Below are 16359 nucleotides of genomic sequence, written 5' to 3' on the forward strand. Positions count from 1 at the left end.
GGACAAGCTAAAGGACCCTATATATTTGGCTTTCAATAAAGTTGACTGGTGAGCTATTATAATAATCTTTAAATATCTAAGGGACAGAAATGACTCTATCATTTAAAGCCAGAAGGCAAGACCAGAACCAGACGATTAAATGACAAGCTAGGTTGTTCAACTTAACTCTGAAATTATTTGTTGTTTATGTATCAACTTCCCCCCTGAAGTCAATATTTCAAAATATGAAGCAAAATTGTGTAATTGCTATTAGACGGCTCTAAATTGGATTCTTATGTTGGTCAAGACCGTGAAACTTCTATTTACCTATTTCCTTATTTTTTTTTAATCCAATCCTATCTTTATAGAGAGCAGTTAGAACACCATCTGTAAACTGCTTGTTCTTTTTTAAAATTTCATTTATTAATTCGGTACGGCCGCCCATTTCACAAAAAGTGACTCTGAGCGGCATCATGGACAACGTTAAGATCCAGAAGGATTACCACATGAAGCAACAGGGTTTTTCTCTCTCTTCAGAGGCTTGGCTGGCTCTATGTCAGGGACGGCTCTCTTGGAGCTTGACTTGCTTGCTTGAGCAACCTAAAAGAAATCGACTTTTTTGAGGGGTTCACTATTGTGGTGCCTGGCTGGGGCGGGGGGGGGTAACTATAACAGCCCTCAACGCTAAAACTGTCAAAGCAAGCAGTTCCCCCGCTCCAGAATAGGAATATTAATATACTATATATTAATATAATTAGTAATATTAATATATTAAGTAATGTAATATTGATATACTAAGGAGCCTAGGAAGATGAAGCCACAAGATGAGGCATTGACTGACACCCAGAAACCTAACAGGGAAGGCACTTTGGTATTTATCTGGAATTTCACAACTGGAAGTCAAGCTTATGAAGGTCTCCCCTTTCTTCCTCCTCGTCCCCGAGAGCCGCGAGCAGCCAAGAAGACTCTGGTCCTCCTCTCGGCGGGGGTCTCCATCCTTCCCGCTCGTCGGTACCAACCTGGCACTGGTTCAGCTCCTCAGTCAGGCTCCTGACTTCTTCCTCCAGCACAAAGATCCGGGATGCTGCCGCAGAAGCCGGATCCTTGCGTTTGGAAGAAGCCATGCTCAACTTGGACCGCGCTTGGATACCCTAAAGATCACTTGTCACGTGCGTGTTTACCGACTTTCTGTGGGAACCGTGAGGGAAAGCGACGGAGGTAACTAACAACAGGGGGGAAAAAAAAAACAAATCTTTGCAGACCGCCCGACTTGGGCGCCATAAGAAGATTACAAACGCTCCCGAGAACCAATGAAACAAAAGCTTTCCCCGAGGCACCGCCTTCTTCTTCGAATACCCACCCTAACGTCCTCCTTCTAAAAAAAAAAAAAATTCAAGTAAGAACATGCGGGTGGCGCTATGAACCACAGAAAAAAGGACGTAATGTCAGGTTGTCGGTTTAAATGAGGGAGCGGCAAAAGGCGGAAGTCAAAAAGAAGATGGTGTTGGGTGGTGGTTTGTTTTTTTAAAAGTATCTTTATAGGGCATGCGCGAAGTTTTCCCGCCCGACTATTCCGCCGCTTATAACTTTCGGACGCGGATGAGTTTCAGGGATTTGTCGGTTTGGAGGTCATTTGCTTGCGAATCCCGCCTTTCTCATCGGATAGTCTCGTCTCAACCAAACGTCGGTTAATGCAGCAAACTAGCGTTGCCTAAGCAAAACTATGAGTTGGCATGTTGCGTCCACAACTTTAGCGACTTGAGTTGTTTTGAAATGCATTCTTCAGGACGTAATTCTGCATGGCTCTTATTTGACATAAGGTCTCCCAGAGCTCCGGCCATATAGTTGATTGTCCTGTTTAAAGGTCAGATTAGTTTGCTCTGCTGCGCTTATAGAATAGAATAGAATATTCTATCAAACTATTCAATACCACTAACAATACTTCTACCCTTCAAGATGACCTTGACTTTGTTTCCGATTGGTCTAAAACTTGGCAACTTCAAATATCAACCAGCAAATGCTCAGACTTACATATTGGTAAAAAGAACCCTAACAACAAGTACAAGCTTGATGGACATTACCTTACTGACGACCCTCACCCTGTTAAAGACCTTGGAGTTTTCATATCAAATGACCTAAATGCCAAAGCCCACTGCAACTACATAGCAAAAAAAACTCTAAGAGTTGTAAACCTAATTTTACATAGCTTCTTTTCCAAAAACTCTACACTACTAACCAGAGCATACAAAACATTTGCCAGACCTATTCTTGAATACAGCTCATCCGTCTGGAACCCATACCACATCTCTGACATTAATACTATTGAAAGCGTCCAGAAATATTTTACTAGAAGAGTTCTTCGCTCCTCCGAAAACAACAAAATACCTTATCCCACCAGGCTTGAAATCCTGGGATTAGAAAATTTAGAACTCCGCCGACTCCGACATGATCTGTGTTTAACACACAGAATCATCTATTGTAATATCCTTCCTGTAAAAGACTACTTCAGCTTCAATCGCAATAATACAAGAGCAAACAATAGATTCAAACTTAATGTCAACCGCTTCAAACTTGATTGCAGAAAATACGACTTCTGTAACAGAGTTGTTAACGCTTGGAACTCACTACCTGACTCTATAGTCTCTACTCAAAACCCCAAAATCTTCAACCAAAAACTGTCTACTATTGACCTCACCCCATTCCTAAGAGGACTATAAGGGGCGTGCATAAGAGCACAAAAGTGCCTACCGTTCCTGTTCTATTGTTCCCTTCATTATATCAAATTAACATAGTTGTTGCATACTTTTACTTTATATATATATATATATATATATATATATATATATACTTTTTTCTCTCATGATGGGTTATTGTTTATGTTGATGATTGTATATACTGTTGTGACAAAATGAAATAAAAAAAGAATAGAATAGAATAGAATAGAATAGAATAGAATAGAATAGAATAGAATTTTTTATTGGCCAAGTGTGATTGGACACACAAGGAATTTGTCTTGGTGCATACGCTCTCAGTGTACATAAAAGAAAAGATACCTTCATCAAGGTACAACACTTACAACACTTAATAGTAGTCATAGGGTACAAATAAGCAATCAGGAAATAATATCAATATAAATCATAAGGATACAAGCAACAAAGTTACAATCATACAGTCATAAGTGGAAGGAGATGGATGATAGGAAAGATGAGAAGATTAATAGTAATGCAGCCTTAGTGATGGCGTTCAGGAAGAAACTGTTCTTGTGTCTAGTTGTTCTGGTGTGCAGTGCTCTATAGTGTCGTTTTGAGGGCAGGAGTTGAAACAGTTTATGTCCGGGATGTGAGGGATCTGTAAATATTTTCACAGCCCTCTTTTTGATTCGTGCAGTATACAGGTCCTCCATGGAAGGCAGGTTGGTAGCAATTGTTTTTTCTGCAGTTCTAATTATCCTCTGAAGTCTGTTTTCTGTCTTGTTGGGTTGCAGAACCAACCCTACATCTTTTAAGAATAACAGAAATAAGAAATTGTTTAGTTTTAACTTCTAAATTTCTCTTTGGTTTTAATTGGGGTTTTTTAGATTCTTAATTATTTTAACTTCGGCCACATTGTATAATAAGTTTTTTAACTGTATTTTAACTGTATATTGCTTTTTTTTATTCTGGCTGTACACCGCCCTGAGTCCTTCGGGAGAAGGGCGGTTTATAAATCTAATAAATAAATAAAAAAATAAAAAAATAACAGGGAGTTTCAGTGATGTAGCTGAAACTATACTTCTGGTAGTTCAGGGCAAATACAGATAGTCCTCGACTTACAACAGTTTGTTTAGTGCTGTCACTAAACAGTTTGTTTAGTGATGGCACTGAAAATAATGACTGACAGCCATTGTTCCCACTAATGACTGTTGTAGCATCCCTGTGGTAATGTGATTTACATTTGGATGCTTGACAACTGACTCATATTTGAGTCAGTTGCAGTGTTCTGGAGCTGTGTCATCCCCTTTTGCGACCTTCTGACAAGCCAAGTCAATGGGGAAACAATCGTGTTACTAATTTAACAAGTCCAGGGATTCGCTTAGCAAGTAGGGCAAGAAAAGTCATAAAAAGGGGACAAAACTCACTTAACAAATTTCTCACTGAACAACATAAATTTGTGTTGTGGTTGTAAGTTGAGGACATATTGCCACAATGCCTGCAAATTGCCACAATGCCTGCAAATTGTGTGACTTGTTGAAATAGTTGGGTCCACTGATACTTTATTTCTTTTGTACCTTTGAGTTAGTGTTGACTCATGGTGATTGTCTGAACAAATCTCTGCAGTTTTCTTGGCAAGCTTTCAGAACTGATTTGCCATTGCGTTCATCCTAGGGCTGAAAGGGAATGATTGGCCTAAGGTACCTAGATGACTTAATGGCTAAAGTGGGACTAGAATTCACGGTCTCCCAGATTTTAACCCAACTAATATTGGACAATAAAACTGGAGTGCTAGTTTTACCTGAAGGGAAATCTCAGAGATTCTTGAATGAGGTTTACATGCGTTTCAAAAGATTATCTGCTGAACCCACATGCATTTATTCAAGTTTAATTAAAGTCATGTAAACTTGGTATGTGAACATGACAGTGTATCAAATGTGAAAGTGATTTGTAGAAATATAGTGTTGAAAGAACTTAACCAGTTTATCTGTCATAACTTTTGCTTTTTACTTTAGGGATGGTGCTGTAGCAATTTCTCTGGTATCAAATTCATACAGAATGCAAGTAATAATTGGTGTTATTTTATTGTGTGAATCTATTGTGCACTGTAAACTATGACTTACGACAAAATGATGTACAACAGTCACTGATTTAAACAGTCATCTAGCTAATAAATTGCATAATACCATACTAGATTTTTCACATATTCTTCTACAACATTCTGTCTGATGGACAGCACTAGCTTCATTGAAGCTTGCAAATAAATGCTTTAAATTAATTTCAAACCAAACTCTCTTTTGACAAAGAATTTAAAGTACTACAAAATAAAGGATTTAAGCCAGAAAGTAATTAATAATTGGGCCATGTTTTATGGACCACCCTCTCAGCCCTAAAACAAAGAAACAAATCTTAGATTCCACATATGCATTTTGTAATTTTTATGGAGTTTCGTGAAATTTAATTGCACATTCTTGTGTGTGACATAATTCAGAAAATGTTAACTTTAGACAAGATTACCATGCTTGATAGTATAATTACTTTCAAAATGGCTGGAACCTGAGATTCATTTTAGTAAAGCTCACTGCCTCAAGTTACAGCCCCAATCCTTAACAAGGATTTGCAATCTAGTCTGAAAAATTTGATAATTATGAAAATTAGGTAAACTAATCTAACATTTAATATTACTATCTTAAATTTCAGATTTTAGATGTAGGTAGGGAGGTAATTGTTATGAAATGGTCAATAAATCAAGTAGCTGGGCTAGGAAGATAGAAGTTATTGCTAGAGCGGGAAAGGGATAGGGATAGAGATAGGATAGGATAGGATAGGATAGGATAGGATAGGATAGGATAGGATAGGATAGGAAAAAAAAGAAATGAAATGAAATGAAATGAAATAGAATAGAATTGAATTCTTTATTGGCCAAGTGTGATTGGACACAGTTTGTCTCCAGTGCATAAGCTCTCAGTATACATACATACAAACAAGTGATAAATCATGATCATAATCATGAAATACAATCATCATAAATCATAAGATACAAACTCAGTGATAGCAAACAACATAAATCATAATAGGATACTAAATAAACATAATCAATATAAATCATGAGATACAAACAACAAAGTTATAGTCATAAGAAGCTATGGAAATAGTTAATAGGAAAGATGAGAAGGATAATCGGCTCCTGGATGATCGGCTGTCGTTTGAAGATCATTTGACGGCCGTCTCCAGGAGGGCCTTCCACCAGGTTCGCCTGGTTCGGCAGTTGCGCCCCTTCCTTGATCGGGATGCCTTATGCATAGTCACTCATGTGCTCGTTACCTCTCGCTTGGATTACTGTAATGCTCTCTACATGGGGCTCCCCTTGAAGTGCACTCGGAGGCTTCAGTTAGTCCACGTAGCTCCCATGTAACACCACTCCTGCGCAGACTGCACTGGCTGCCTGTGGCCTTCCGAGTGCACTTTAAGGTGTTGGTTACGACCTTTAAAGCGCTCCATGGCTTAGGACCTGGGTACTTACGGGACCGCCTGCTGTTACCACACGCCTCCCACCAACCCGTATGCTCCCATAGAGAGGGACTTCTCAGGGTGCCGTCCGCCAAACAATGCCGGCTGGCGGCCCCCAGGGGAAGGGCCTTCTCTGTGGGGGCTCCCACACTCTGGAACGAGCTTCCCCCGGGTTTACGTCAAATACCTGACCTTCGGACATTCCGTCGCGAACTGAAGACACATCTCTTTATCCGCGCGGGGCTGGCTTAAATTGGATTTTTTAATGTGAAATTTTATTAATTTTTAAACGGGGTTTTTAGTTTACGGTAATTTTAATTTCAGGCTAATTTAAATAAGTTTTTTAAATGGTATTTTAACCTGTATATTGTATTGCTGGTTTTATCTTGCCTGTACACCGCCCTGAGTCCTTCGGGAGAAGGGCGGTATAAAAATCAAATAAATAAATAAATAAATAAATAAATAATAGGTAATACAACCCTACTAGATGGTTTGATATTCTAAGGCCACCAGTGTCAAACTTGTAGTGTCACACTGTCACGTAATGTTTCATGTTTTTTCCCCCTTTGCGGAGCTGGGGTGGGCATGGCCTGCACGTGATGCATCCAGCCTGCGGGCCAAAAGTTTAACACCCATATCCTAGGGTATAGACAGTATTGTGGGGATTAGTAGTTTAGCAGAGTGATAGCATGGAAGAAAAAACTTTCTCTGATTGTTTTGGTGTGCAATGCTCTACAGCGTCATCTTGAGGGAAGAAGTTGAAACAATTTATGTCTGGAATGCGAGGGGTCTGTAGATATTTTCTCAGTCCTCTTTCTAATTCGTGCAATATACAGGTCCTCAACCGAAGGCAGGCTGGTTGCAATTATTTTTTCTGCAGTCCTAACTGTCCATTGAAGTCTGTGTCTTGTGTGGTTGCTGTGCCAAGCCAGACAGTTGAATACAAATGACAGACTCAATAATTCCTTTGGGCAGTCTGAGATTTCTGAGTTGAGGCAGGAAGAACATTCTTTGTTGTGCTTTTTTGATGATGTTTTTGGTGTTATGTGTCAATTTTAAGTCCTGAGGTATTATAAAACCTAGAAACTTGAAGGTCTCTACTGTTGATACGTCTAGTATTGTAAGAGGTGGTAGAGTAGGAGAGCTTCTCCTAAAATCTGCTATCTACAGTTTTGAGTGTGTTCGGTTTAAGATTGTTCTGGCCACACCACAGAGCCAGTTGTTCGACTTCCCATCTGCAAGCAGATTCGTTGTCTTGAATGAGACCAAACACTGTTGTATCATCTGCTAACTTCAGTACTTTAACAGAAGGATTTTTTGAGATGTAGTCATTAATATATAGAGAAAAGAGTAATGGGAGAGAGCACACAGCCCTGGGGAACACCTGGGCTAATTGTACAGGTATCTGATGTGATTTTGCCTAGCTTTACCTGCTGCTTCCTATCTGTTAGAAAGTTTATAATCCACTAACAAGTGTGGCCAGGCACAGCTAACTGAATCAGTTTAGTGAGAAGAATATCTGATGATGATATTGAATACTCCTTGTAGATTCAAGATGCTGTAAGATGTAGCGCAGTGTCACATTAACAATATCATCTGCTGATCTATTCACTCTTAGGCAAATTGTAAGGGGTCTAACAGTGAGTCTGTGATGGTATTTAGGTGGGCCAGCACTAGCCTTTCAAAAGTTTTTATAACTACAGATTCTTCATCCTACATATATGTCATAGTACCAATCCTAGAGGGAATTGTCAGCTGGAGATAATTAAATGAAAGAAACAGAATTCAGAATTCAACTATGCTGGCAAAAACATTTCTTCAAATTATCAGGGGAAGAAATCAGGACAGATTGGGATGTTTGTTTGCTTTTTTCAAATAGTCAAACTAGAAGTAGGGTGAGGTTTGACCTTGCACAGTGTGTGTAGGCTGTCACAGAAAATTTAAAAAACAGAAAACATTACCTGATATAAAGGGGATTGGCTGGAAAGTGGAACAACTTAGAATTCATCCTCTCAGGGAGTGAAAAGTACACGGCCACCCAAAAGAAAAGAACAATGCTTTTAAACTTAGGTGTGGACTTGGAAGGGACAACTAAGCCCACGGCCACCCAAGCTTCAAGCATTATCCAGAGGACAGCAGCAGCTAGATGAGGCCCTTGGGGATAGCAGCTGAGAATGTACACCCACACATCACACCATCCAGTTCAGGGGCCTCAATACAATTCACAAAACATAAGTTTGTCCTATTCTGTAGTTTTGGGGACTAGAAGAATATTTTTCACTACAAGCTACTTCTCTGTAAGCATTGAAGCTGATCAAACAAGAGCCCAATTCTTATGCTAGAGAAAGCCATTTTACCAGAAAAGGACAGAGCTTCAAAGAGAAGAAAAAGTCTGCCAAAAGTCTATTAGCTACCCGTGTTTCCCCGAAAATAAGACGCTGTTTTATATTTTTTTGAACCCTAAAATAAGCGCTTGGCCTTATTGCCATGCGCTCAAAACCCCGATTAGGCTTATTATCAGGGGATGTCTTATTTTGGGGGAAGAGAAATGGTAGGTTTCCTATGTGCAGCTAGACATTAAGCTGGGGTGGGGTTTTTTGTTTTTTGTTTTTATGTATGGCTTCCTGATTTCATTAGTACCGTTTGTTTATCTAATCTATTTGTTTGGGAATGTCAAGCTGAGAGAAAATGAGCATTTTCTGGACATCCCTGTTATGAAACCTTGACAGCCTCTCCCTAAATATTGGACTCCATAGCACATTCATTTCGTATTCTTCCCTACTTTCCTCAAAACAGTGGCTAATAATAAAATACAGAGTCCTAGTTAACATCTTGACGTTTAATAACTGAAAACTTATTTTAAAAACTCACATTTATACAAAACACCCTAAGTACTAAAATCTAATTCTGTAACAAATCAGTTTACGAGCTGAACTAAAAACCTGTCTGCAGAATTTCCACAAAGAGAAACTCAGCGGCTTTAGAAATTAACAGAACCTAGAAGTAGCCACCAAAAGATTCATTTTCAAATTTCTGACATTAGCCATCTCTCAAAGCCCACTATTCCCTAGACTCCCCCAGAAAGCTAATGCAATGGAGGTGTGCCCAATAAAGCAGGAGGATTGTCCTATTTCTGAGGCAGCATTTATCCCTGCCAATCAGATGTTTCAACAGCTGGAAGAGCTGCCAATATTGCAGCAACTATATCCTACTCCTTCCTCACTCTCTACCCCAAAAAGATGGGTCAAAATCAAGATCAAAATTCCATTTTAGATCAAAATGGAAGAGACGAATATGGTGCAAACCTAACGTGATCAACATATGGTAAGAAATCCCCCCCTCCACCCCCCAGCTTAAATAGGTTATGGCAGGGGTGTCCAAACTTGGCAACTTTAAGACTTGTGGACTTCAACTCCCAGAATTCCTCAGCCAGCTTTGCTTTGTTATGGTATTCCAAACAGACTGGCAGCAGGACCAATCCAAGAATACATTAATCCAGGAATGAATCCAAGAAGTTCCTTTTCCAGATGCAAATGAGATAATTCTAGGGAGTTTATCTAATATAGCACAGATTCAATTCCAGGGCCTTGGTCTACTTAGTCATGACCAGGAACACCTGGAATGAATTACTCTTCAATTATGTTTCCCTGATCCAATCCATTTGTATTATCAGAGAATAAATTAGAACTTTAACAGCTTCTGTAGATTTAGAGGCACAATTGTACATGATCAACATATGCATGACATAGAACCCAAGAATTTCAGAAAATGTAGCATTTTTAAACTGTATGGGAATACCATATAGTTTAAAAATGTGACACATGCAAACCAGCATCTGCATTTCCTGCATCGGATGAGGAGAGCACATCTGTCTCCCTCTATTCTGGACACTTTTTACAGAGGCATGATCGAGAGCATTTTAACAAACTGCATCACTGTTTGGTTTGGTGGCAGCAGTGCCTCAGATAGAAAGTCCATTCAGAGAGTGGTAAGGACAGCCGAGAAGATTATAAGAAGCTCTCTTCCTGTCATTCAGGATATTGCTTATAAGCGCTATGTGCTTAGAGCTCAAAGCACTGTTAGAGACCCCACACACCCTCTTCACGGTCTGCTTCTGTTGTTCCCCTCTGGGAGGAGGTTTCGAAGTATTTCTAGCAGGACTTCCGGATTTTATAACAGCTTTGTTCCCTATGCCATCCGTCTGGTAAACTCGCAAGATTTCTCTCACCATGTACATCTATACATCCGGACTTGACTGTGTTGTTTCTCCATGTCATATAAGACATGTGGGTGTATGCATAATTTTGTATTTATTTAGTTATTTATTTATCCTGTCATGTTTATGTGTCTATGCCGATCAGTGTACATTCAAAGTGTCAATAAAGTTATTCCAAGTCTAAGTCTACAGTTTAAGGAGTACCATATTAAACAAGATCTCTCCAAATTATAATTTAAATGCTGTTAGGCAATGATTGTGATTCTGCGTGATTTTATATGAGATTGAAAAAAAAGGATTTTTTTGTGTTCCAGTTAATAAAAATTGATTCCCACAGTACAAAGGAGATAGGTGGATTTAGAAACTATTTGAAGTTTTAAAAAAATGTTCTTATCTTCTTAGCATAGTCATTCAGCTATACTTTGTTGCAATAGGCAAAACTCTTTGGTGTTAAATTTACAGTAAGTTATAATGTGGCTTGATTCTGGTTTAAAACTGGCCCTTGGAATTTGTCAGCACGGATTTATGGCTTAGCCTAATGTGTGAACCAGGTCACTATGACTTCTGCAAACCATAACCTAGTACTATGTGTGAACATGTAGAATAGCACTCATATAAGGTAAAGGTTCCCCTGCACATGTGTGCTAGTCATTTCCGGCTCTAGGGGCGGTGTTCATCTCCATTTCTAAGCCAAAGAGCCAGCGCTATCCGAAGACATCTCTGTGGTCATGTGGCTGGCATGACTAAACACTGAAGGCGCATGGAACCTTCCCACCAAAGTGTTCCCTATTTTTCTACTTGCATTTTTTATGTGCTTTCCAACTGCTAGGTTGGCAGAAACTGGGACAAGTAACAGGAGGTCCCTCAGTTATGAGGCGCTAGGGATTTGAACCACTGAACTGCCGACCTTCTGATCGACAAGCTCAGTGTGTTAGCCACTGAGCCACCACATCCCTTTCAGCACTCATATATAGCAAGGCAATTGACAGAATGATGCAGTGTATTAAATATGTATCTGGGGAAGGTGGCCTTTCTCTTTTAATGAGGAGAGGTTAGTACCTTCAGGTCCAGAGCAGCATTCCTTTTTATACCTCAATTGCAGATGCCACATCTGCAGAAGTGCTCAAGGCCGGGCAAGCCAGCTGTATTGTGGGAATCTGTTCACAGATTGCAGTGGGTTTTTTTTTTCCTTCGCTAACAAGCAATTCCATGGAATTGCCTTGATGATCAGGGGAATTACATTAAAGGAAACAGTGTAGAAAGATATCCTGTCTTCTTAAACTGTTTTTAGATCTAAATTACATAGCACCTCATTGCTCTTAACCCTGATTATAGATCTCTTGAATGGCATCTTCTCTGATTCCCAAATAATATGAACAATTTACATATTGAACATAAAGGTCAAAAAGTAAGAAACATTGTGTGGCTTGTATAATTTTACAATTTCAAAACTTTTTTCTTGTTTCTTTTTCTTCCAATTACTGAAAATATGAACAATTTTGGGTTATGGTTTTTTTTAGCTCTTTCATCTCACCACAGCACAAACATGCTCTGATTATATCTTTTTAAGCCAAACTCCATGACATTGTTTTCATACATAATCAACCAATAAAACAGGATTAAGCTAATACCTTATGCCACCAGACTCGAAATGTTGGGCTTAGACAACTTAGAATTTTGCCGTCTTTGCTCTGACCTAAGCATAGTACATAAAATCATCTGCTACAATGTCCTACCAGCCAATGAATACTTCAGCTTCAACCAAAACAATACAAGAGCACACAATAGATACAAACTCATCGGTAAACCGATCCAAACTAGACTGCAGAAAATACGACTTCAGTAACAGAGTTGTCAGTGACTGGAATGCACTACCTGACTGGTGTCTTCCCCCAAATCCCCAAAACTTTAACCTTAGACTGTCTACTGTAGACCTCACCCCTTTCCTAAGAGTTCTGTAAGGGGCATGCATAAGCGCACCAGGGTGCCTACCATCCCTGTCCTAATGTTTTCTTTTATTCGTATCCTTATTCATGTATTTATAATTATGTTTACACTTGTATTTGTCATAAAATACATGCTTGATGAAAATAAAAATAAATAATAAAAATAAATAAAATACAATGAATGGTGAATTGAAATCAGTAGTGGAGGCAGTCTAGGAATTCTCAATGGGGACATCACATTTCATACTAGAACTTTCAGTCCTGTTGACTCAAAGTTGAATGGGCAGCATCTTAGCACAATATGTTTGAAATAGTTGAATAAACATCCTTGGAGACCAAAGGGAGCATGAGCTACCAATTAGTAAAATCCACAGTATTTTACTACTGTGGTTCCCAGCAAAAAGAAATGGCTAATATGCCTATGGATAATCCAGAGGTACCCACCAAGTTCCTATAGCCCATGATAATTGATAGATGGGGAGACAAATAGGCTCGTGTGTATACAAAGTAAGAAACCAGAATGCTACAGAGCACAAATTTCCATCTTTATTTCCAAGATCACTTCTAGTCCTGAAGTGGATCCCATATCTTTTTTGGAAACGAAATTGGAGCATAGCTGTATGACCCAGTGCTTTATTTGGAAAGAGACAGAGATAAATAAGGATCTTATGATATGCCACGATGCTTCCTTCAGCTTGATGTGGAGCCATTGAAGTAGTTACGTAATATCTGTAGTTACATAATGCAGACTAGACCAACCAAAATCTTCCATGATATCCCAGGATCTTCTCTTTTTAAGATCTTATGAGAGACTTAATTAAATTGTTTTGCTGAAGTTAAGGTACACTATGTCTGCTACAGTCAACAAAAATGGACATTCTGTGGAAAAAAAAGATTAGCTTGACCTGACTTACTCTTGATAAAACCATGCTGTCTCCTGCCAAGTATTGCATTCTTTTCTAAACTCTTACGAACAAGTCTGCTTAATAATCTATTCCACAGTTTTGCCCAGTGTCAACATAAGGCTAACTAAGTGCTTTTTAATGTCCTTTTTGAAAATAGGAACAATATTTTCCCTTTTCTGTTCTCCTGGCACTACATCCATCTTCCATGATTTCTAAGAGAACTAGAAAAATGCTTCAAGATAACATACAGTTTCAGCTATAATTTGCCTAATCTTAGGAGGAAAACAAGCAATACAGGGATTGAGAGGTTCTGTGCCATCACCATCACTTCTTACTATCCTACCATCTTCTTCAAGCAGGAAGAGCACTCCTTTTTTCAAATTTTAGCTGACTGGCAGGACTGATCTGCACTACCAAGTTGCCTGTTTGGAGAGCCAGAATGACAACTTTCTGGATAGCAAGACCGGATAAAATAGTCAGTGGTCTCTGCTTTGCATTGTGGGCCATTGTGTTGATTTTAAAAAATGCAAGTTTACCAAGGCAGCAGTGAGTTTCCCTCTCACCCCAATTTACTGACATGCATGTCAGATAGAAAGGGCAAATCATTCTCCTTATTTCTCTTCCCTTTTTGAAAAGCTAAAGTCAAATTAAAAACAAAAAAGGAAAGGGTAGGAGGAGGCAAAGAAACTGTATTTTGGATCATCATTTCTTTTTGTTTGCATACAGTCTCCAATCAAACTGAGATGGAATTTGGCTATTAAATGAAAGAAAGGAAAAGGAATATGAGTGTGTAAGGAAAGGTAAATCTGGCTGAATGGAAAGTTCCAAATTTTCTCTTTGGAATTGGCTATATAAATTGTCTTCTAGTCATTGTTCCTTGGCTACCAAGGCTGAAGAGTTGAACCCTCTTGTCCAAACCATGTTGCTTCTTCTTTCTGGAAATTTTACTGCTTACCTAACCTTCCAACTTATCCCAGTGGCTGCAGAAAGGAGGAAAAATAGAGAAAAGGAAAAAAGGGTGAAATCCAGAAGTGAAATCAGCAGATTCTGGAGAACCGGTAGCAGAAATTTTGAGCAGTTCGGAGAACTGGCAAATACCACCTCTGGCTGACCCCAAAGTGGAGTGGGAATGGAGATTTTGCAGTATCTTTCCCTTGCTATGCCACCAAGCCACAACACGCCCACCAAGCCACGGCCACAGAACCAGTTGTAAAAAAAAATGGATTTCACCACTGGGTCAATCAGATCGGCACAGTAGCTGGGAAATTACCAAAAGGCAGCTGGGTAGTCCACGGTCTGCATTGAATATTTTACGAATATTTGCCGAAGTATTCCAATCTAAATAGAATTTCCTTCATCTGTTTTAGGAACCAGCCAGCATCAGCCTTGAACAGGAGCAGGTGAAAGCTATAGAATGGAACTGTCCAGAGGTGAAAAAGTCCTTTTTGATGCTCTTTCTGGCGAGCCTGAATTCTTTTTATATATACTTTAGTTCTCTGATTTCCGTTCTACAGATATTAACTATTTGTTGGCAAGCTTAACTGTTCCTCATATGATTTATCCTGCAGATCCCTTATCTTAAAACTTCACTCTTTCTAGGGTCTCATCTTTTTTTTTGTATAGTAGTGACCAGAATTGTACATAGTATTCCAAGCGTGGACTCACTAATGCAGTATAAAGTGGTTCTATCACTTCTTGTGATCTAATTCAGCGGGTCCCCAACCTTTGCAGCTTGGTGACCCGGCTAGGGGGGGAATAGGGGAACCGGACCACAAGAGCGGTAGGCTGGAACATGTGCATACATGTGCGCGCACAGCTCCACTCATGCAAGAGAAAAGACAAGCCCTTGGGGCACTGTTTCGCGCTCCTTCAGGCTTTTCAGGGCCGAAACGTTTTGCAAAGGGATGGAAGACCTGGAGCAGTGCAAGATCGCTCTCCTGAAGCCTTTTGTACATTTGCAAAAGCTTTTGGTGCAGAGAAGAGAAGCCTTTGGGGACGAGGTCTCATGCTCCTTCAGACTCAACAAGGCTGCCCAACGCTCCAAAAGTGGATTAGGTGTCTTGCACAGGCAGCCTTGGCAACTCAGTGAAGCTAAGTAGGGCACACTCGTCCCACTCAGCCTCTGCTCTCACTGCTCTGTTTTTGGAACATTGAGAACAAGCAGCTGGGAGGGGAACTGGGCCACATGAGTGGTGCCCTCCCACAAAGCTCCACTCATGCAAGAGAGAAGAGAATCCTTTGTGGCACCGCTCATGCACACCGGCCCACCTCTCATGCGACCCGGTTCCGAATAGGCCATAGCCGGCGGGTTGGGGACCCCTGGTCTAAGTAATGAAGGTAGTGTTCCTGTGGAGTTGATTTCCTGATCTGGTCTACCTGGTATCAGATGCGCCAGGTGAAACGGCCATTCTATGCGTCTATCTGGTCTACCTGGTATCAGATGCGCCAGGTGAAATGGCCATTCTAAATCTAGAAGGAATTGTATCATCAACACCTTAGGCTGGTCCCTGTCCAATATGTCTAAATTGGAAGGGAGTAGGCTGTATAATATCTCCAGTTCAAGGTTTTCTTCCAGTGAGATGGAAGTTTTTTTACAGGGTTTTTTTAAATTGGCAGCTGGTGGCCGAGATGCATCATGTGCAGGCCACACCCACCCTGGCTCTTCAAAGGGAAAAAACATTGCGATATGTCACCTGATGTCATGTGACGCGATCGAGTTTGACAGCCATGCTTTAGAATGAGATATGTGAAACCTAATAGGGTCCAGTTAAGTGTATGACTGTAGCTTGTATACAGTGGTGGGATTCAAGTAATTTCACAACTGGTTCTCTGCCCTAATGATTTCTTCCAACAACCAGTTTCCCAAAATGCTCAGAAAGTTAACAACCAGATTCAGCGAACTAGCTGAATCCCACCACTGCTGGTATGTCTTCTTGGCAGTTGTACCCGCTTCTGTTTTCTGTATAGGTTCCTTTTATCTCAGTTCAGTTCCTATGCAGCCACAATAGTACCCTAAACTCACCTTCTCTCCCCTGCTTATTTTTTTATTGGAGCAATGCGTGATTTTACTTCCAGTATTTTATTTCTGATTTCACATATCTTGTTTTTCATCC

General features: G+C 39.9%; 1 protein-coding gene across 1 annotated transcript in view; it reads right to left on the reverse strand.

Annotated features, from left to right (window-relative positions):
* The window catches only part of CNTLN (centlein), a 236370-nt gene extending 234791 nt beyond the window's left edge, over positions 1-1579 (reverse strand). Inside the window, exon 1 of the mRNA XM_058168055.1 lies at positions 999-1579. Within this exon, the coding sequence (XP_058024038.1) occupies positions 999-1103 (105 nt within the window). The 5' untranslated portion in view covers positions 1104-1579. The remainder of the gene's footprint in view (positions 1-998) is intronic.
* Between the last annotated feature and the right edge of the window lie 14780 nt (positions 1580-16359).

The sequence above is a fragment of the Ahaetulla prasina genome, chromosome 2 (genome assembly GCF_028640845.1).
Source record: "Ahaetulla prasina isolate Xishuangbanna chromosome 2, ASM2864084v1, whole genome shotgun sequence".
Taxonomy (NCBI): Eukaryota; Metazoa; Chordata; class Lepidosauria; order Squamata; family Colubridae; genus Ahaetulla; species Ahaetulla prasina.